We start from the raw sequence: 22,538 nt of genomic DNA on the forward strand, positions 1-22,538 counted from the left end.
ATTTTAAAAATAGCAAGTCAATGCTTTAGCAGTAACTCCAAATAAACATGTGATTGCTGCAGCTGGCTATCAACATATTAGAATGTATGATTTAAATTCTAGTAATTTAAATCCTATTATAAACTATGAAGGAGTTTCAAGAAATGTTAGTGGACTTGGTTTTCAGGTACGTATTAGTTTTAAAAAATTAGCCTTCTATAAGTGTGTGTGTATGTGTGTTTGTGTGTATGCATGTGTGTGTGTGTCTATATATATATATATATATATATATATATACAGTATGGTATTTATTATTTCATATGCATTAAACTGTTATTTTTTGTCTTTATATCGGATTTGAAATGAAAATATAAATTTCATTTGAGCGTAGAATTTGTCAAAATCATTTGAACAGGTGTCTGGAAGCACTGACATATCCTATTCGAATAACACTATGATTTTACGCGTTTGAAAAAAAATCGTTTTCTTGGATGAAAATATATCACTTAAGCGTAACACTAGCATCAATTACTTATATTACTGTATATTCACAAAATTATTATATTGATAGAAAATAATCCCTAAACTTAACAAACCCTAATTTACAGTACTTTTTAGGCACTCGCCCCGTATAGAGTTTCGAAGAAACGTCGTATACCCAGGGCAAATATATATCCAACATACATATACAGCTACCGCATAGAAACACAAAGTTTAAAATGATAAAACTTTAATCTAGCTTGCATTGAACGTAACACTATGCCTCATAATTATAAAAAATACAAATGTAAATCATTAACTAAATGATATATGTGTGGCGCCACGCCCTGGACAGCGTCGTCGCCAGCGTAAGCAGACGCTGCAGCCGAGGCCTGACTTCGACTAGCGGAGTACCGCTGGAGTCAGCCTCAAAATGTCGTCCGGCCAATTGGCCAGTTGGCTCAAATCCAACAGTATTATTATTATAAATAAAGTCGTCAGAGTTGAGTTAGCAGTACATCGGAGTGTTAGATTTTTTTCTCCTCCTGTACCTTCCTGTGCCCACGCGACTCGCAAGCGCGAAAAAGCTACATTCGAATAGTAATTCAGTTAATTTCCAAATATGATTACTGCATCACAGAATCGACTTCTCAAACAAATATCGAACAAGGTACTTTTACTAAATTATAATTTATGCATTGTATACATTGATTAACTTGTAAATAGATTATATGTAGCAGATTATAACAATCATAAATAACAATCATTATTGCATTGAAAAATTAATAATAATAATAATAAAAATTAAAATAAGAACAATATTTTAATCATAATTTAAACCGTAAACAAATTTTGACATTATACTTTGCAATGAAATGCAACCAAATTATTTATATACAAGATAAATAATAATTTTAATAAATTAAAAATAATATACTTTACTAGTCAAGAGGCTGATAAAAAATAAAAAACAATAAAATTAATTTCACAAAGTAAATGCTTCATAGAAAAAGTTTCAAACAATAATTTTTGTTTTTATTTTATAATAAATCACTTATCTAATAATTCCATTAAAGTACTTTATTAACGGCAGGATACGCATACATGGAATACTTGTACAATTTAACAAATTATATACATACACGCACATATATCACTAATAATTAGATAAAAATAATAACTATTAAACAATATTACTATGTACCAACAATATATGCAATACAATTTACAGTTTAAAATTGATAAGTCAAAACAAACTAAAATTTAAAATACAAACTAAATATGGAGTGTAAACTTTAATATTAAAATTGGACAAACGATCCAAATCATAAACTACATAAATATAACTATAGAATAACACTATTAGTAATCAAAGGCAACTTTACTCTTTACGCGATTTGCTAGCATGACTCCATGGCTTTTACGGAAAATCTAAATATTATTAATTTGTTTTTGACGTTTTTTTTTTTTTGCAAAAAAGACAAAGGTGTGTTCAGCTTGACTATATGACTGGTCACCCCTTGGAAGTCTACAAACGCTTTACGTAGATTGACTTGGAAACTACCTCCGCTTGGGAAATTATACTCACAATGACTCACGATAGTAATAAGAAGAATTTCAGCTGACATTGACTCAAAAATCATTCGTATTTGCGTTGCACCCTGGCAGTTACCACCATATAAATACGTTAGTGTGCATACGAGACAGATGTAGTAACGTTGATTTGTCTTCTTTCAATAAATTCTGTATTGAGTTTATTGGTCTCACGGCATACATGTTGGAAAAAAATAAAAATAATGATTTTTTTTAATACCCTCGAAATATCAATAAACTTAATCTAGAATTTCTGAAAAATTGCACGAGCAATAGAAGCAAATAATACTATTTTTTAATTTATACCGTAACCTTGGTACGGAAGTGCTTTATAGTTTCTGAAAGTTTCAAAAATATTGAGATTTTGCTGATTTTTGAGACAGTCTACAACCGTTTTTTCACGATAATACATTTCTTAATTCTTCATTGTTCATAAAACTTTGAGGCGAAGTCTATGCAATTTACATAAAAACGTAAGCTATAAAAGTTATAGATATTGTTGTGACCTAGCCAAAATGTTGCGCGATTCGAACACCGAGAATCCCGCATTTGCGACTTCTAGCAACAAAATCAACGACGTCGGGGACGTTATATTTATGTTCAGTTTGATTGTGACAGCTGCTAAGCTTGAAGTTGGCTCTGAGTAAGAACAAGAATGGCGAAGATAGACACAGACTTTAATTTTTACAATTAATTAAAAAAGTGCCATGTTCTATATATTAACATACATAATAATAATTAGTAAAGTAACTTTTATTAAATTAACAATTAATAAATATTATTCCCTTGTGTATGCTTGTGAAAAAATATTTATACATTTTAATAATGTTATTTATTATTTATATAAAAAATCGCTGCCAATTCATTGGCACGTACTTTCTCTAACAAAATTTATAGGTCCAATTAATAAAATATTGTTTTAATATACAGTACATCTGCCTGCTTATGTATGAGGTGGTTTTTGATACATAATTTAATATATAAGTTTTAGATGGTTCATTGTCCAAAAATTTGCAGACCCCTCTGTTTTTATTATAGAATACGAACACTGCACACACTCGCGCTGTATCTATACCGTCATATTTCTGGAACTACTACCTCAATATCAATAAAATTTGACGTGCATATCTTTTTTTGGATTCTGAGATCGGGAAAAACAGTTATTTTTTATTTTCTCAACTATTTTTTTTTATGGACATTTTTTGATTTTTGAAAAACACTATTTTGTGTTTTTTTTTTTCAATCATCCCATTGTTACAAACAATTCAGCTAAACTGCATTTAAAAGATAATAAAATTACCTACTTTTCCTCGTTTGGTCCTCAGGATCGACTGATATGTTCGGCAGATATAATGAAAAAGATGATTGTTTTTTTAAATCCATATCTCTAAAACTAAGCATCATAACCTCACGAAAAAAATCATGTCGATGGGTTACGTGTCAAACTATATCCCATTAAAATCTGAAGTGATTTAACCACTAATTTTTTCAATCATAAATCAATAACTAAAAAAATGAGTTTTTTTGTGCCTCGATTACGGACGTATGATAGAGATTTATATTTATACGTTACGCTCACGTCTTCTCGAGAAATAGGCATGGGACATCAGAAAGACCTTATTGAATTTGAGATTTTGAGAAAAAGTAGATATTCTATGTATTTTGGCTAAGTTAATTGCGCAGCTTTAAAATCCCTATGGTTCTTAAGATATCAAGGTTTAAATTTTTTGATTTCTTATATCTCTAAAACAATGTAGTCAAATGCTTCAATTCAATTTATTTGGTGATATGCTATGAAAAAAAGCTATCTACTGCTAAAATTTTAAACAATTTCGTCGAGCGATTCTCAAGTAAATAGCTAAAATGTAAAAACCGATTTTTCTCAAAACTTTTGCTTCCTCTTATATTTTCCTCTTATAAGGGTGTCGTTGCACGTCGTTTAAGTCATTCCCTATGAATTCATGTGATACTTATATATATATATATATATATATATATACAGGGTGACCCAATTTAAACGGTAAAAATGGTAGAGACAAAAGTTGTAGGATATCGAGGAGAAAGTCTGATGGTGACCTTGTATTTGACCTTGAACTTGATTTTCAAGGTCATATCAAGGTCAACTTTGATTTTTTAAATAGAAACCCTATATTTTAATTGCGGGAATGAAAAGAGCGGGTAATTTTACGTTCAGAGTGATATTTTTGTTTTGGGTAGCGAAGGTCATCTCGAAGTCATGCAGCCAGTTTAACAAGATCCACCTACGTAATTCCTCTGGCAACGCTAGAATCGAAAGAATCGTAGATACAAGTTGTACGATATCGAGGTGTTGCGTAACGGTGACCTCAAATTTAACCTGCTCTCAAAGGTCATTTCAAGATTAATTTTTTTTTTTTTATAGTACCCATATTTTCGACTCCGAATTCTGAAAGCACGTAAAATTTTCAAACAAGATAGTCAACTTAAAATCGAAGAAAGGATTTTTAACATCTAGCGTACCTTTTTCCTGCATTTCGACATCATTATAAAACTTGATGTCCAAGACCCACGACGAGAACTTGGTTGGACCGATTCACATCATGATTCCTGGACAATGGCTGGACGAAACGGGTTAAAATTTTTTTAACATACTTCAGAAACCATTAGTTTTGATATGAATAAAAAAAATTTAATTTGAATGTTCAGAACATTTTTTAAAAATCAAACAAGTCAAAGTTTCAACTTTCATTCAATTATTTTTATGACACGCCGTAGCATAAACCTCGATTTAAGTCACGCTTGTGCAAAAATGCACTCGCTAAATCTTGGTTTATGCACGTTGTTTCATAAAATTTTACATGACGCTATTGGACCCCAGGCAAAGTCGTAATCACCTCACTAACTCTGTTCGCAACGAATGTCTGCCATCTAGATGGGTGGCCCTTCAACCAATCTAAAACCACTTTGGAATCTGTCCAGCAATGCACTGAAGCAGGCTTCAATAAAAGTCCATCTAATTGGTTCGTCAACAGTCTAACTAACAGCATCGAGCCACACAACTCTTACCGAGGCAGACTCTCGGTTTTGATAGGAGCAACTTTTGTCTTGGATATAATCAGAGCTGATCTCTGCCCTGGTATTACCATGTACGCTGCAGCAACAAAAGCTCTCTGAAACACACTAAAGAACCCATGTAATTCCCAAGATGTTCGCGAAGAAGAGCCAAACCAACAAGGAATCCGCACACGAGCCAGTTCGGAAAGCTCAGACCTCAAAGTCTGCCATTGATCTAGAAGTTATTCTGTGAGAGGCGCGTCCCAATCGACACCATGAATCCACAAATCCTGGAGCATAAGTTTGGCCCTGACAAGTACAGGTGCCAACCAACCAAGCGGGTCAAACAACTTTTAAATTTCTGACAAGATCGATCTCTTCGACACAACCCTTGGAGAAGCCGGAATCTTAACCTCCAAACAAAACGAGTCGCCAGAAGGGGTCCACCTCAGACCCAATGCAGAAACCGCCTCATCCTATCCAACAGAGAACAGCCAAGGGAAAATCTGCATATCCCTCCTTTGCCAGCTGAAGAAGAGTTCGAATTAAGATGTATGGAGCGGAGCATGTACCATACGTAACTATCAACAACCTATAATCTCTGATGGGCTTCGAAACGTCAGAACGCTAAATTATTCTTTGCCAATCAACATCATCTGGGTGAATGAGAATCTGTCTAAACTCTTTAACAATATCAGCTGTAAACACTATCTCCGAAAATCTCCACATTGAAATGATAATTGTGAAATCCGACTGCAATTTGCGACCAGTCAAAAGAACGTCGTTAAGCGATACTTTTCCAAAGGAGCCGTTAAAAACCACACGAAATTTGCCTTTTGGCCCTACCTCAGCCGTGTAAACTGGGTGATAAGTGAAGTAAAACATATTGTCCCTTCGATGCGAACTAGTTACAGGCTCCATATGATCTGAAGTAGGATATTTATTCATGAATTTCTTATAGGCACCATCTACTCTCGAATCATGCACTCGACGCTTCCCTGAGCGGAGCAAACACGCCACAAAAATCTGCCTCGTGTGGGCAAACGAAACCTCTGACAACTTTTCAGAGAATGGCAAACGGACCACAAATCTACCCTTATAATCTCGGTAAACTGTGTCTGCGAAATAATCTTCGCAGTACTGATCCTCCTTGGACAATACTTTTGAAGTGGAAATCTCCTCCATTTCCCAAAACCTCTCTAACAACGACGAAATTGAGGATTTAATTTCAGCATGACAGGCTTGAGCAGCCCGAGCACCATCTTACTCAAAGCCAGAAGACGCTCTACCCGTCGAAATCCACCAAAAAACAGTCTACTGAGCAACAGGAGTATCAGTTTCTCCAACTCTGAGCCCCGGTTGAATAATGGCAGCGTAAACCTCTGCGCTGAGAACGCAGTCTATACGTTTGGAACAAGCAAATTCCGGATCGGACAGTTCCAAGCCCTTGATGTGATCGCAATTGGACACTTCGACCTCCTCTCGTGTCAAAAATCCCGTAACCTCCTTCAATACCAACGCCGAAAATTCCAGACAAAAAGGTGAATCCAATCTGGATTTCAGTTAAAGAAAAACTTCACCCTTTGACACCGTAGATGACCCTGCACCGACACCAACTACTGACACAGAGACAGGCTTGACTTTTGCAGACAAGCACTGCTCTACTCTTTGCGTGACAAACGAGACCTCTGCGCAAGGATCAATCAAGCAACTAGCATAGATTGAGTTACATTTGACGAATTAATGTAAGACCTTGTCTGTGGCCATCAACCGAGTCCTACCCACCACTGTGGTACTTGCCGAGACCTCTAGAGTACTCGATCTGCCAGGCGCACTAGAAGAACCCTTCTGACCTGTCGACTGTGAAGAATTAGCAGCATCTCCTCCTTGACGCCGATCTGAGTGAAGCTTCGTGTGATGTTTACCTTTACAAATGGAACAACGGTTCGGAGACGGGTTATCAGCCAGAAAATGACCTAATCTCAAACAATTGAAGCACAATCTCTCCTTCTTACAATATTCAAAACGAGCTGAGGCTGACATGCTGTTAAACTTTGAGCAAGCGTGAAACTGATGAGGACCCTTACATAACATATATTTTGCAGTAGCGCTGCGATTACCCTTACCCGATGATGTGCTAGCTGCGTTAGCTGAGACTAACTCACGACGAGTCTCAAGAAATGTGAGGGCTGAAAAGGTCAAAAAAGTTGCTACCGACTCTTGCGAGATACGCCACCTCTCGCGCATCTCACTATCCAATTTACGCTCGACCATATGAATGAGGCAACTGTCCCAGTGTTCGCATGGACAACCTATGTCCTTGAAAGCTTTAAGCGCGGCCTCCGCCATATCCAGCAACTCGATTAACTCTCCCGGCGATTTCTGCTTAAACAGTTTCATATCGATCAGCATTTCCAAGTACGTATGCATGCACCTTCTTGGATTGTCGTACCTGCGCATCAACTTTTGCCAGGCCGAGTCAAAACTATCACCTGTCAACGGGAGACCTTTTACTCTGAGCGCTGCAGGCCCTTCAATCGAATCTACCAGATACTGCATCTTAAGAGCATTCGGCAAGCTGGCCTTATTTTTTACCATCGAGCAAAACTGCTCTTTGAAAGACTCCCACTCTTCAGCTTTCACGGAAAATTTTGGGATGTGACATTTTGGGATGTTTGCGAACTCAGGCTAACCCGAAACGGGTAGACCGGCTACAACCTGACTATCCTGCGCACCTGACCTCGCGGCGATTTCCAAATTCTCTATCGCCTGCAGCACATCTGCTTTAGCCTCGACATAATTCGTCTCGGCATCAAAATACTCGTCTCTTCCAAGATAAGCTTCACCCTTAAAAGCCGCCTTATTCGCTTGCAAAACTAAGTCTCTCTAAGTATACTCAGACTCATATGCATCTAATAAATTCAATCTGGTATGCATATGCGGCAGCCCCTAATTTCGCAGTATTGCGTTTGAAATAAGGCTATTAAAAAGGAGCAGTTAAATAGACTAAGAATAAACACGCCAATGATTGGGAGGGCCTTGACGACCACCCCGCATGGAACACCGTCGACACCCCTCGCTTGCGAGAAAAAGTGTGAAATAGCAAGGACGACCTCGCTCACATTGACTGGACTGAAGGTGAAGCTTTCCCCGCTTGCAAGTAAAATAGTGCCCATTGCATTGTCTATGTTTTCGAGGGGTGATGCCGATATTCCCGCGAAGTGCTCATTCAGCTCACCCGGCGTGAAACCGAAAAACTCCTCCTCCTTACGCCCAGGTAGGAGGCCGAGATGACGCATTACCTTCCAAATATTTCTGTTCTCATCAAGAGCGTCTGAGTGTTGTTGGCGAAGGAAGGATTCACGCTCTTGAGCAGAACGCATGTCGACCTCATTGGTGAGTCGAAGAACCTCATCGAAAAGCTCCGCTCTCCCTGTGCGTTCATAGCGCCTGAGTGTTTCATTGCGTTTATCGATGAGAATCCTTAACCCGGGTCCAGACCAAGGAGCATACTTTTTACGCGGGCAAACTGTTTTCAACGGCGCCAATTCATCAGAAGCTAATTTTAGATTTGTTGAGGGCACTTAAAGCGCTCTCCAGATCGGTTTCAATGGAATTCATGGCTGTCCAGTCGCAACAAGACAAGAGGTCGACAAGAGTCGATGTATCAATGCTCTTGTAGTCACGGTAACAAAAAGTCTCTTTCACTGGAGTGGGAGAATTTTTGGAGTTCTGTATATAAATCCGAGCAATACTGGAGGTGAGTCGCCCCTTTGTATGCTACAGAAAAGGTACTCTGGAATTCCAGGTTTACCTATACCCAAAGTGTCAGATAAAGGGAGCTTTTTAATTTTCAACCCGTTGCGCACAAATAGGGCCACACCGCCACCATTAATATTACGGTCCTGCCTAATGATAGTATATCCCGCAACGCTAACGAGGCTGTCATCCACAATCGGACCCAGCCATGTCTCGGCGAAGCCAAAGACGTCGTACGACGGATGCTCCGTCAAGTAATTCCGGACTATCTCAATGCGAGCCCTAATTGTGTTTACATTGAGAAAGTCCGCCCTTAAGCATCTCCTAGCCCCTGGCACATTGTCGAGAGGCCTCGCCAGTTATGTGGAGTGCGCAGTTGACGGCGAGAGCGGCATTGATGATGATGAAGATGGTGACGACTGCAATGATGATGGTGCAGATGTTGCAGACGCCGATGATGGTGACGATGTTGGCGAGGTTGCTGCCGATTTGTTTGTCGGGTCCGGCTCAGGTCCGTTACGTAAAGTAGTGTCGGTATTTTCGTCTCTTTTTGTGACAGTCATGTGTGCGGTCTGACGCCATGTCTGTTTCGAGCCGGACTGACACGCCGTGAGAATGGCTTGCAAATCGGCAGCAGACGCAAAAACGTGCGCGCGCTCGCCCCCCCCCCCCTTCTGCGCCTAGCCAGGAAACTGCCGCCCGCATGCCAGACATATTTGAAGCCCAGTCCCTGTGCAATGGGCCTCAAATTTTTAAAAAGCAAAAATTTTTCTTGGAACAGCATCTGATTAATAAACACTTTTTGTCCAGTCAGGCAGGCAGCAGCCTCCGGGCCCAGGACACCAGGCTTGGCGTCGTCTGATGGTGTACCGTCGGCTGATCGTGGCTTTTTACAGCACTTGCAGTCGTTTTTCTGCTGGGACGACGAGCTTCTAGGCATCGTCGTCGTCTCCCATGGCGCCGGTATACCAGCAATCTTGGGGTTGCGGATCCTGACTCATTGTTGCTATTTCTGGCTCTGTCTCTTTATACATCCAAGCATCTGGTACATGATATACTTATGCCGCTGTAGCTTGAGCGCCCAGCGAGCCAGTCTGCCTGTTGGATTACGCAAGTTGCATAACCATCTCAAACTGCTGTGGTCCGTTATTACTTTAAATTCGTAGCCTTCTATGTACTGGCGGAACTTACGCACCGCAAACAGCATGGCTAGACACTCCCGCTCGCTGACTGTATAGTTTCTTTCAGCGGGCGTGAGCACTCTGCTGGCGAACTCAAGGACTCGCTCCTGTCCGTTTATACATTGTCGTTCAACATTATCTGGGTTTCTTGCCTCTTCTTTGCGCATGCTTTAGCAACAAGTATCGCTCGCTAGAGTAAAGTGCGCGTGTGTATGTGTCTCGCAATCCCTAACTATGCTTTACGCTCGCTTAGGCTTTTGTATCCCCAGTCGGTACGACAAGTAGCAGGCGATGAGGAAAAAAATACAAATCCCGCTTATCTTGTCGCTCGCTAAATTCACAACCAAAAGAAAAATATTAATTGATGTTGTGGTCGTCGACCTCGCGTCGAGCGACCCGATAATCCGACCGGTGACACCGCCACTTCTGTTGCTATTTTACGGAAATTTGGACAATGTTTCCTATGATGTAAACGCGAAAATGCCTAACTAACACACGCTCTTGACTCCACGCTTTTTGTGTGAGTACGATCGCCCCTTGCGCTCGGCGGGCAAAATTTAAATTTCCAACCTGCTCGCCGTCCCGCACGGCGAGCCGTCGCCTGTTTATATCGCAGGCTTATTTACTTTTGGCTCGCGCAACTTCGAACCGTTGCGCGTCTCTCTGAAGCCCTGTTTATGCCGGCGCGGCGAGCTCGAATCGAGTATCGAGCTCCCCCCCCCCCCCCCCGGTGTTTTCAGTACGGTTATTCAACCCGGAAAATTCGTGAAATAGGAATTAATGGTGACTCGTAATAATTAATTAATGGTCTCGTCGCGTAGGCCTGCCACTAGGCCTACCTCAACTTGTCGTGAAACACTGAGAGAAGCCCCCCTTTCGAATCCTATGCGATCGCGCTCACACTATACAGATTTTGGCTCCCGCCGCTACTGCGCTAGCCCGCGCGCGATTTAAACAAGCGCCGCTCGCTCGCTGCCGTCCTCTCGCCGTTGCTCGCTGCGCATCGTGTACACTGTTGCCACGCGTCGCGACGAATTCGGCTCGACCGTTCATCCGCGCTTGAAACTGACTTTCATACGCTTATGCGTGCTTTGCGCCCCTCTGACCTTTACACGTTGAGGCGCCAGTTTGTCATGGGGCAACTGGGCTTTAGCGCGACAGCCGCGAAGATGCTTTCGCGTCAACGAGGGGCATGGCTATCCCTTGATGATGCTGGAGTCGACGACGGACGTTAGCCGTCTATTATATATATATATGCACACACGCGCGCGCGCACTAGGAGATGTACCCCCTGTAATTTTAATTTTTATTTCTAAATAACGGCAAACATCCAAAATCTCTATATTTTTTTTCGTGTGATCGTCGATACAATTCCGTTTCTCAAAAAGATCGAGAAAATCGTCAAATCACATTCCGTTCCCTACGCATTGTTTAAAATAGGAACGATCGACTAATTGTTCGGTATATCGAACACACTTAGAGACTAACTTCAGTTTGTTTACACATCTGAGTTTGACAATTTCATGTATGTACGATCTCCAAAAAAAATTAACACTTAAAAATGTAAAAGGTTAGGCGAGTTTGATATATTCCCCAACAAAATTACAGTTAGAAAAGAACTGAGATCAATCAAACAAAGTCAAGTTTATTATATTTAATTGTAATGAAGCAAGAAACAACTCTCAAGATAATTACTACGTAACTTGTCATACCCGTTTCATTGTACTTATGGTGTTTGTATGACGTTTTAATATATATAAAGAAAATTTTAGTTGTTCACCAATAAACAAAATTAAACGGGCATAATAAGTATACATATAATAACTCGCCTAACCTTTTACTTTTTTAAGAGTTAATTTTTTTTAGAGATTTCAATCCTTTTTTTAAAAATTGTTTAGAGTATTTCATATTCAAAGTCGTAAAAATAAAATATAAGCATCTTTAGCACCATTCGACCACAGCTTTTTTGTAACATTTTTATTATTAAGATGAAATTCAGTAATTGTCCTAATATACATCACCCTCGAATTATTATAGCCGACCTCTACATCGGCCACTCTGTACTCCTAGACACCGTTCTCGTGTGATTTTTACACCTAGACACCAAAAATCACGGAGCGTACCACCTAGACGTCGTCATCGGCCACCCTGTACACCCAGACACCGTACTTGAATGATTTTTATACCAAGACACTGAAAACAACCTGAACCTTGTCATCGGCTACCCTGTCAAGCTAATTACTGTTACAGCTCCGGAACGCAGAGTATGCACCAGCAACCTCTTAATTCTAAATATAGTTATATATTATTATATTTTCTTGAGAAAGTAATTCCCATCTGCATATAGCTGTGCGATCAACTTCACGGTTCTAACATTTCTTGCGGCTAACTTAACGGTCCTAACACATTTCGGATTAGCATTTGCGGATTATACACTCATATTATAAAAATAAGCAGCCTTTTTACTAATATTTTTGTTGGAAATCGTAGTTTAGCTCTGAAAATATTCTAATGAGACAAAAAACCCTACCAACAGTAATAGTAAGTATTTTTTTCCAAATACCAATATAGAAGTAAATAGTGTCACGGGCGCCGCGGCTTCGTCTGCTTCTCAAACTCGCCTTCGTGGCGCTACCGCGCCACTTGATGTTTACAAATTTTTAACTATTTACAAGTCCAATTTTTGAAATATTTACGATGTTTGGTATTTACATTATTTACAACAGTTTTATATAAGTTTACTAAACGTAAAATACTAAACATTCCAATTTAGATGATAGGAGTATATTTAATAGTGATTAGCAGGTTAACCTTGTAAAATTTTACTTGTTATAAATAATAATTTACTGTAAAAAATGAATCATTTTAATAATGATGAGAGAAGTGACAAACATCCAACCAAGATGTTCCGTCGAGACCCGAGGAGAAGAGTTCTGCCGTGAAAACGGCGTCCGCGAGGTCGACGTAGAACCCATGGCGCCATCTCCCGTGCTCGAGTTGAGCAAGCGACGTCGCGACTTGCTGCGCTCGCCGACAGCGCTGCCGGCTTCGAGTCGCGCGCGGTCGGACGAGCGCCGAGTCAGTTCTCGATAAGACGCCAAGCAGTTGACAGCTCGTGCTGTCTTTAGCTAGCGACGAATCGAACGACTTCTTACTTGCGATCTCGATCTTCCGTACCTCCGCCGAGTGTTGTGGTGCTGGTGCTTCAGCTTTTCTCTCTCTCTCTCTCTCTCTCTCTCTCTCTCTCTCTCTCTCTCTCTCTCTGGATCTCTCGTCCTCTCTTGGTTTCTCTCATTATCTCTCTTTTTCTCTCTATCACTGCTTGCACGCCGCGTTTAGCTCGCGATCGGTTCCGCGAACGTGGTTGCGCGAGTTAAGTGTACGTATTGCAGAGCGTACGTAGATTCGCAGGTAAGTAATTAAATAAATTGAATATGGATTTGTTCAGATTTATTAATCCGTCTTTACAGCTTGGAAACCCGACAGAGACTGACTCGTTACCAGTGCAAGAGCCTTTTTAAAAGGTTTGTAACTTTGTTTGTTTAATCTTTCCTCCATTGTTCTCCATGCGTGCTCGATGCGTGCTCCGCCGTATGTGCCAACATAAACACCTTATTGTTGCAGGTCTCGAGAAGCCAAAGCGATCGATATGGCATGCAGAAGGCGATCGATAACAAGCGATGAATAAGCGACGACTAATACGGCTCATATAACTCCTCCATGCCCAAGTTGAATGACGTCCTCGTTATTTGTTATCTCGGTATGTTGTGGGCTCCTGTTTGGACTCCTGCTTTTACATGAACCCCTGTTTTTACATTTATATTTATAGATAATGAAAATTATTCCAATTATTAGAATCAGCATGACAATTATAAATGACGCTATTGATGTATGGAATTCGATTCCGAATTTTGTGAATTTTGGTGTCTCCATCGTAGGTACTGCTTGCGTTTTTAGCGGTTCGAATCTCCGTTGATGATCCTCGATGATCAATGGTTGAACTTCCGACACCTTAAGTTCTCCGAGATTGTCGTCCACCCTATGTCCCTGTATCAACAGATTGTTTCTTCCAAAGATCTTCGTTCCAAAAAATGTTTCCTTGTTCTTGTTATTTTCGATTTCTGTTTTATAATTACTGGATATCAGCGTCAAGTTGTTTAGGAGTGGATACGCCAATGCTAGAGGCGCATTTATTGAAATTGTTATTGTTTTTGCGTCTTCTGAGAGGATTTGATAGCATACATAGTCGCTCTGATAGATCAATTGACATCTTCTTGAAAATAATTTTATTATCGAGACATCCAGCTTCCACGGTATCGTTACGATCTCCGTCTGGTTATTTCGGTTAATTATAGCAAGTCTTTGAAAAAGGGAGAATTCAATGGAATTTAGGATAGGAATTTTTATGGTATAAATTATGGAATTATGGATAGTTACGACTGATCCCTGAGCAAATCAAAAGTCTAACAAATTATGATAATGTGATATTAACTCTTTTTGGGAATAAAGTTCTAATAGATGTGTCTTTATACTTAGTATTTGTTCATGGGTTAATATTTCCAAATTAAATTTTTCATCGATGAAAACGAATGATCTTTTTATTTTCCCTAATAGATTTAGAAAATGTTGCTCCTGCACAATAAGAGTTACAACTGTCTCAATTAATTCAAATCGCGTATTTTGATCGTTAAGAGTTTTCATAAGATTCCGTAAGTTTTTGTTAATTATTTCAGTATTGCTATTTATCGTTCTGCTAATTTGATTCATGCAACTTATAGATTTATTCAAAACCGAAATATCTTCATTTTGTTGTTTCTCAAAATTTTCCAAATAATTATTAATCTTTTCTAAGTCATCTGAATCTGGATTTCCAAATATATATTTGATCATCTTTCCTACTCCATTTATTAATCCTCTCTTTCTTCTTCCACCGAATGGTGCTATCTCCTGCAGATCTTGATAGATTTCTTGACATAATAATCTTGCTTCCATTAATAGACTTGAGTTCTTGAGTTCTTTTCTTGAGGATAATATGGTGTAGTCAGTCAAAATTCTGCCATAGGTGCGTTTGAGCGACGATGTGTTTATGAAGAAATGTACGTAATGATAATTTTCTATAATTCTTCCAACTCCTTGCTGATAATCAAAGTGTGTCGCATCAGGATTAATTTCATCACTTTTTACGGTTATCGTCGAAATGGCCATAATCATCGCCATCCCCAGGATCGTCATCATTTTCCTGCAAAGAAGAAGTTTTTCTTAATCTCTTTGCGCTCTTTAGATTGTAACGACGTGGTTGTCCGTGTATATAACATTCCAATGAGGGACCTTGTTGTTTCTTAACTAATAACTTTTGATAACGGGGTGCGATTTTATTTCGTTGCTGTTGGTGGGTTTTAACGTATACCTCTCTACTTTCCAACTCATTATTTGAATCATTAGGTAATTTTTGTTTCTCTTTCTGTCTTTTATACAATTCGTCATAGAACGGTAAAATTTCATTTTTCCGTATTTCATTATATTCTTCGGTTATGTCGACTCCAGGTTCGATGACATGCTTATGCAGTTCCTCATATGGTCCATACAGTAGAGTAAACGGTGCAAAATTTGTTGATGAATGAATGCTCTGATTATATATTAGGATTGCTGTAGTCATATGATTCTTTATTGTTTCTCGAGGATTTTTATCGACTAAAATACTTAATTTTTCTCTTAAAGTTGAATGTAATCTCTCTATTGGTCCATTTGACGTGTGTCTATTGATTGTAGTTTGATGATATTCGATTTTGTGTATCCGACAAAATTCTTTAAATACAGCGGAGTTAAATTCACTCCCATTATCCGTAGTAATTTTATCTGGGAAATTGTGATGTGATGCGAAATGCCTCAGTTTGTTTAATACTGTTATAGCATTCCCATCCAATAGATGATAAGCTTGAGCGTATTTCGAAAATATATCAATAATTGTCAGAAACTTTTCTTTTCCAACATGAAAAACGTCCATATGTATGTGCTGTAAGGGCCTATTAGCGATAATGGGTCCATACCTTCCTGTTTCGTAAGGCTTTCTCTCATATTTGTGTTCTAAGCATAGTTCGCATTGGTTAATATAGTTTTGTACGAGCCTATCCATATTTAGTGTATATAACTCTTTCTTAAAATGGGCTATTGTCTCTTGAATTCCATTATGGGTTCTATTATGATATTCTTCAAGTTTCTTCAAAAAATTATTTTTGTCTATTACGGGTGTATAAGTGTTAGTTTTAATCAACTTTAGTTTTTCATTGAAATGTTTTAGCAGTACTCTGTAAGCGATCATTTCCAAATCATCATTTGTAAAGTAAATCCCGTATTGTTTGTCTGGTTTTACGTTTTCATTTAGAAATTTTAATAATTGTGTTTCAGCTTCATCCTTGTTTATCTTTACCATATACTGAATCTTGAGCTTATCTTTATTTACTTTCACATTGTAGTCCCTTCCCGATTTTATTATAATGCTATAATTAAATGCATGAATATTTTTGTCTGTTATAGGCAATGAAAACACTGGATCTTCTACAGCAGTGTGAGCTGTTTCTAGATCATCGCCGGGGCTCTCGTCCACTTCCTCGATTCGGCGCGATGTTATATCCGAGACTTGAGGAATCATTGAAAGTGAGTCATCATTCTCTTCCTGATTATTTATTTCTATTCTGCTTAAGGCGTCAGCTACATAATTTTCACTTCCTTTCTTGTATTTAATCTCATAATCATATTCCTCTAATTTTATTTTCCATCTAATCAAACGTGAATTTGGTGTTTTTAAAGACCAGAGCCAAGTTAGTGGTTTATGATCTGTTTCGATTGTAAATTTCCTCCCGTATATGTATGGTCTAAAATGTCGACACGCCTCGACTATAGCTAGTAGTTCTTTTTCGATGGTCGAATAGTTTTGCTCAGCTGAATTCAGGGTTCGTGAAAAACATGATATGAGGTGTTTATCTTGCGATAGTACGCTACCAATAGCGACATTTGACGCATCAGTTGTGACAGTAAACATTTTTGTGAAATCTGGATAAGCTAGTATTGGTGCATTGACGATTAATTCTTTAAGTCTATTGAATGCTTCTATATATTGTCTATCCTCTATGTTTATTTTTTCTTCCTTTTTAAGCGCTTTCGTTAGTGGTTTTGATATTCTAGCGTAGTTTTTTATGAATTTTCTATAAAACCCTGTTAATCCTAGAAACGCTTTAATTTCTTTTTGTGTCCTTGGGATGGGATATTTTACGATGGCCTTGATTTTATCTGGGTTTGGTTTAATTCCTCCTGGTGTAATTATATGTCCCAAAAAAGGTACTTCTTTCCTTAAAAACTCACTCTTATCTAATTGCACTTTCAAACCGTATTCCCGAAGTTCTTCAAATACTAATTTTAGATGTTGTAGATGTTCTTGGAGAGATTTTGAAAATATGACTATATCATCCATGTATACAAAGCAAAATTTGTGTAAATATTTTCTGAGAATTTTGTCCATTAATCGCTGGAATGTAGCTGGTGCATTTTTTAAACCAAAGGGCATACGACGGTATTCGTAGTGTCCATTTTCTACTGTGAATGTTGTCTTCTCTACTGAATCTCGATCAACTGGTATCTGATGGAATCCTTGTGCTAGATCTAATGTTGTAAAATATGCGCATTTTCCTAAATTCTCTAAAATATCGTCCATTCTCGGCAATGGGTATTTATCCTCAATGGTTTTATCATTCAACTTACGATAATCAATAACCATTCTCCATTTCTTCTTTCCACTTGCATCTTGCTTTTTGGGTACTATCCAGACAGGTGATGAATAAGGTGAATTACTTGATTGAATAATTTCGTCATTTAATAATTTTCCCACTTGATCTTGAATAACCTCCTTCAGGTGATATGGATATTTATAACTTTTGACATAAATCGGATTTTCGTCCTTTGTCCTTATTTTATGTGTGACTGCATTTGTGGCTGTTAATTTTTCACACTCATTATAGAAACAGTCTCTAAATTTCTGACACAAAGCTATAATTTTCTCCTTTTCCTCTTCATTCATGTGTTCCGTTCGGATTTGCACTTTTGTCTCCTGATGATTGCTCAGTATAACCATTTTACATTTATCCGGCATATTGTTTAAATAATTAATTTCAAATCTCGGTGTGCTAAATATTTGAGTTCTATAGTTAATATTTGCTTTTAAATTTTGTAGGTCCTTGTGACCTATTAGACAATCATATGTAGAATGCCAAGGAGCAATTAAAAATGTAATTGGTGTATTGTCACCTAACTCTTGCAAAATCGGAAAGGTGAGTGCATGTGTCCCTTGCGTTATTTTATGCAAAGATTTAATTTCGAATTTATATGGAAAAACGTAATTTGAAAATAAATCGTAGGCTACTTTAGGGTTAATAATCGATGATGATGCTCCCGAATCTATTAGTATTTTAAGCGATGGATTTGTAATTATTATGTGTGGTAGTTCGGGCGAACTGCCTATGTTATTTAAATTTACTATGTTTCTTCGGTTGGATCGGAATCCCGTTGAAAATTTTCATTTTCTGAATTCTCTTGATTTTCATAATTGTCGTCATTCACGTTAATATCTTCTTGCTCCTCATTGTAAGCATCTTCCTCCGGTTGCTGCTCCTCTTGATAATGCAACTCTTCGGAAATGAAATTCGGTGGTCCGGTACTCCTAAAGAATTTATTCTGAGGGACAAAATTATTTGACCGGTTGCTCTGATTATTATTTGGCCGATTGGTGTTTCTGGTATTAATCGACATCGGTGTCGGTCGATTTTGCTGAATAGGTCGTCCGAAATTATTTGCAAATGTCGGTACAAAATTAATTTGTGCGGTTGCGGGTCTAGGTGCAAATGAAAACGGACTTTTATTTGCTCCAGAGTTATTAAACGGACTATTATTTCTCTGATTCATAAACGGGCTTGTACCCTTTGAATTATTGTTTACATTATTGGTTTTTGGTTTACTTTCGCGTTGTCTCGCGAAATTTAAACATGCAGCTTGTTGCTCGTGATTGTCAAGCTTTCTGCATTATATCAGACAAGCCTCTATATCCGCCAACTCGAAATGTGTAAGATGTGTGTGATACGGCTCTTTTATTCCGTTTATAAACGTATTTTTCGCAACATTTTCGTAAAACCCAATCTTCATACTTATCAAGTTACGGTCTTGATTGTTTAAGTTTATATGTTCTTTTAGCTTATTTAAACGTTGTTTAATTTCATCAGCATACTTTTCATAATTTTGATTCGATAGTTGAAAACAAGAGCTAAGTTTATTGTATAGCAGGTCCTCCGAGCTGGGATCGCTATATCTATTTATTAAGAGATTTTTACAATCATTCCATGTTGCTGGATCATTCGCGACTATTAAATTTAAAGCTTCTCCGCGAATTCTTGATTTAATTAACGCAAATAGCGCTGTATTTAATGCTTCCTCTGCAGTGACTAAATTTTCAACAAACCGCTACAATGGCAGGTGGATTGGGCGAAGTGGCCCAGTTGCCTGGCCCCCTCGTTCACCTGATTTAACCCCTCCCGATTTTTACTTATGGGGATATCTTAAGAATGTTGTTTATGCTCAACAGTCAACAACGCGAGATAATATGATCGAACGCATTCGTACAGCTTGTGCAGCAATCCCTCGAGATGTTCTACTTAGAACCATAAGACAATTCAGAGCTCGACTTGATCTTTGCATCCAACAAAACGGCGGTAATTTCGAACAATTAATCAATGGTTAACTCCAGTTAACATTCCATAAAAATACCAAAAAAATAACAAAAAGGGAAAAAACAAAAAAAACAAATACAAAAAATACAAAAAAATATAAAACAAAAAACAAAAAATGGGATGCTAAATCCTTTTGACAACCTCCTCGATGGTGCATCCTGGGTTCGGCTGATGTCAAAGGTAATTTCCGCACAAAAGATGATTTGTTTCCAAAATCACATGTGCGAACGTAAAATTTCCCGCTCTTTCCATTTCTGGTGCCAAAAGTAGGGGTTTCTATTTGAAAAAATCGACTTGGCCTTCAAATGACCTTGAAGGTCATGCTCAATGACATTGTCAAGGTCATCATCAGATAGCCAGGAAAAAATCCTAAAACTTTTTTCGCTGGCATGCTTTGCCAACGAGATAATTGAGATTAAAGATTAAAATGACTCACCCTGTGTGTATATATATATATATATTGTGACGGCCAAGTGCACGTCAAATGTCTAACGGCTAATCATGTACTAATTGTAATAAGATTATTGTTTCAGCAAGCTGCCAACGAGCGCCGAAACGAGCGAGAACGAGAAACGAGGCAAGATAGAGACAGAGAGAGTGAGAGCATAGGTAGCGCGTTTGCGCTTGGCCGCACAGCGTTGGCGAGATATGACAACGATGTGCCGACGGCCGGGAGAACCGCGACTAGAGTTAGTCTCGCTGCGCTATCCACACGAGTAGCTCGCGCTACTATATACGCGGATTTGTTGTGAGTCCTGCGAGCATCTCGAGAGCGAACGATATTCGTCCGTGCGTTACCGACGAGTTGCTGCGACGCTCGTCCGAACTGTACATCTCCACGTCCGAGACTTGACCACGTCCGTTGCGTCAAGTACTACTGCCACTACCGAGTTGTAAGTACCTGCACTCTCACTCTCTCACGTCGACAGGGTAATATCTCTCGTCTCTCTTTATCGTTCATCGAAGTGTGCGGCGTTTGCACCTCCGTGTATAGTTACAATTGAATATACATTTCCTTATCTAAACTTCTCGTGTGTTATTTCCTACGACCCGACCTACGCCGCCTCCGCGGGCCCGTGTAAAAACACGTGCATGATCTGAGTCGGCCGAGCCGTGCCTTCTGCACGCCCGACGTTAATTTACAATAAACAGGGCCCTTCTGGCCCTGGTTATAACACGGCAGGAAAGTATTAACCGAGTGTTATTATAAATTGCGCCCCAAAACGTGTGTCAAGGTCAAGCTATTTAACTCGCGAGTATATAAAAATTGTATAGCGGCTACTCGTGCTACAGTGTCGACACATTGTAGACGTAAGTGAGACTCGGGAAAAAAAAACTGACCGCAACGGTAGAAAGTATTAGACAGCGTCGAATAATACGCGCAGTTTAACTTTGTAGCGGCAGGCATCAGCCTTCAAAATTCGAAACGGTCAACGACCGAGCGGCCAGCGACAGCGAGTGTATACATTGTTTACATCGCGCGCTGCGAACCGAGAGCTCGAATGCTTACAGTGTCGCCCGTTAGGCAGGAAATTTTTGGCTGAGTGCGAGTAAGACGGATGAACTATAGACGGTATAGGAATTCAAACTATTGTATGTATTTTTGAGAATTCTTTTTGCACTCTGATGCAATTTTTATACTTGACTACTGTTTAAGCCGTAATCTCGCAGTTCAACAAATTGTTGTGTTATTAGGAATGTTAAGGCATAAATCGCGATAATAATTTAGAAAAATTTCGCGAGATCTTGAGCCTGGTTTTGTGAAAAAAAAATAGCTGCGTAGTTGAGTACAGAAACGTACGAATAAAAATACATATACAATCAACATACAGCCGCTCCGGCGTATAATTGCTTTTTCGAATCGCGTAGAAAATTTTTTTTTGCATGATAGAGGGAGTTAGTAACATTTAAATTCACAAATAATTTATTAAAGTGGAATTATGTTTTTTACAAATTAGTAAGTTTTTTTTCTCTTTCTCAGATTTTAAAACTTGTAGCACAAAACGTGCGTGATTACTTGCTCTGTCAGGCAATTTATCGCAGTTCAAAAACAAATCATTGTTACCGTTATAAAAATTTAATGGAGTGATCAAAATCACACGTATTAATCGAAAAAGCAAACGTGTGTTCCAGTGTCGACAACTAAGTATTAAATTCACTTCGAGAGTAACTTGGATTGTTGAATCCTGAGTTTTTTTTGGTTGTGCTGAATTTGACTCGGCTCTGCTTCTATTAAATGTCAGAGCTCAACGAGCACAATGTCTTTAACTGGCTCGTACATAGACTTAAGCAGATTGCATGTAGCGATACAAGACCACGTAAGATCGATGGACGCGAATACGTTAGGTGAAGCGTTAGATTTCTTAGATTTGCAGGATAGGGGGGCTGATGAAGACAGAATGCGTCGATTGTTTAGGTGCCTAGCAGGTGACTACGCGCCAGAAGACTTCCGTCCGTTGCTAACCCTGTTAAATTCGGAGGAGTTATTTAGGTCGCGGGCGACACGACGCGCGTCGTACATAACAAATTATATCCCTCAAGAAGTCAGCGCCATATTTGAAGAAGAAGAGCGGAACGCGAATCAAATAAGTCTAAGAATTTTGCACCAAAGAAATGCAATCAGCAATCCTTATGCCGAAAGCCAGGAGCAACAGGCGTATCAGCCTACGGATTGCAGCAATCCAAGCGGCGTCGAAAACGAATTCAGCTGGTTGGAACCAGTAACAATAGGGTTCGGTCAACC

General features: G+C 38.9%; 1 protein-coding gene across 1 annotated transcript in view; it reads left to right on the plus strand.

Annotated features, from left to right (window-relative positions):
- The window catches only part of LOC100115934 (target of rapamycin complex subunit lst8), a 281,302-nt gene that overhangs the window by 92,637 nt on the left and 166,127 nt on the right, over positions 1-22,538 (plus strand). Inside the window, exon 2 of the mRNA XM_031923991.2 lies at positions 14-166. Coding sequence (XP_031779851.1) covers positions 14-166 — 153 coding nt within the window. The remainder of the gene's footprint in view (positions 1-13; positions 167-22,538) is intronic.

Source organism: Nasonia vitripennis (genome assembly GCF_009193385.2).
Source record: "Nasonia vitripennis strain AsymCx chromosome 2 unlocalized genomic scaffold, Nvit_psr_1.1 chr2_random0004, whole genome shotgun sequence".
Classification (NCBI taxonomy): Eukaryota; Metazoa; Arthropoda; class Insecta; order Hymenoptera; family Pteromalidae; genus Nasonia; species Nasonia vitripennis.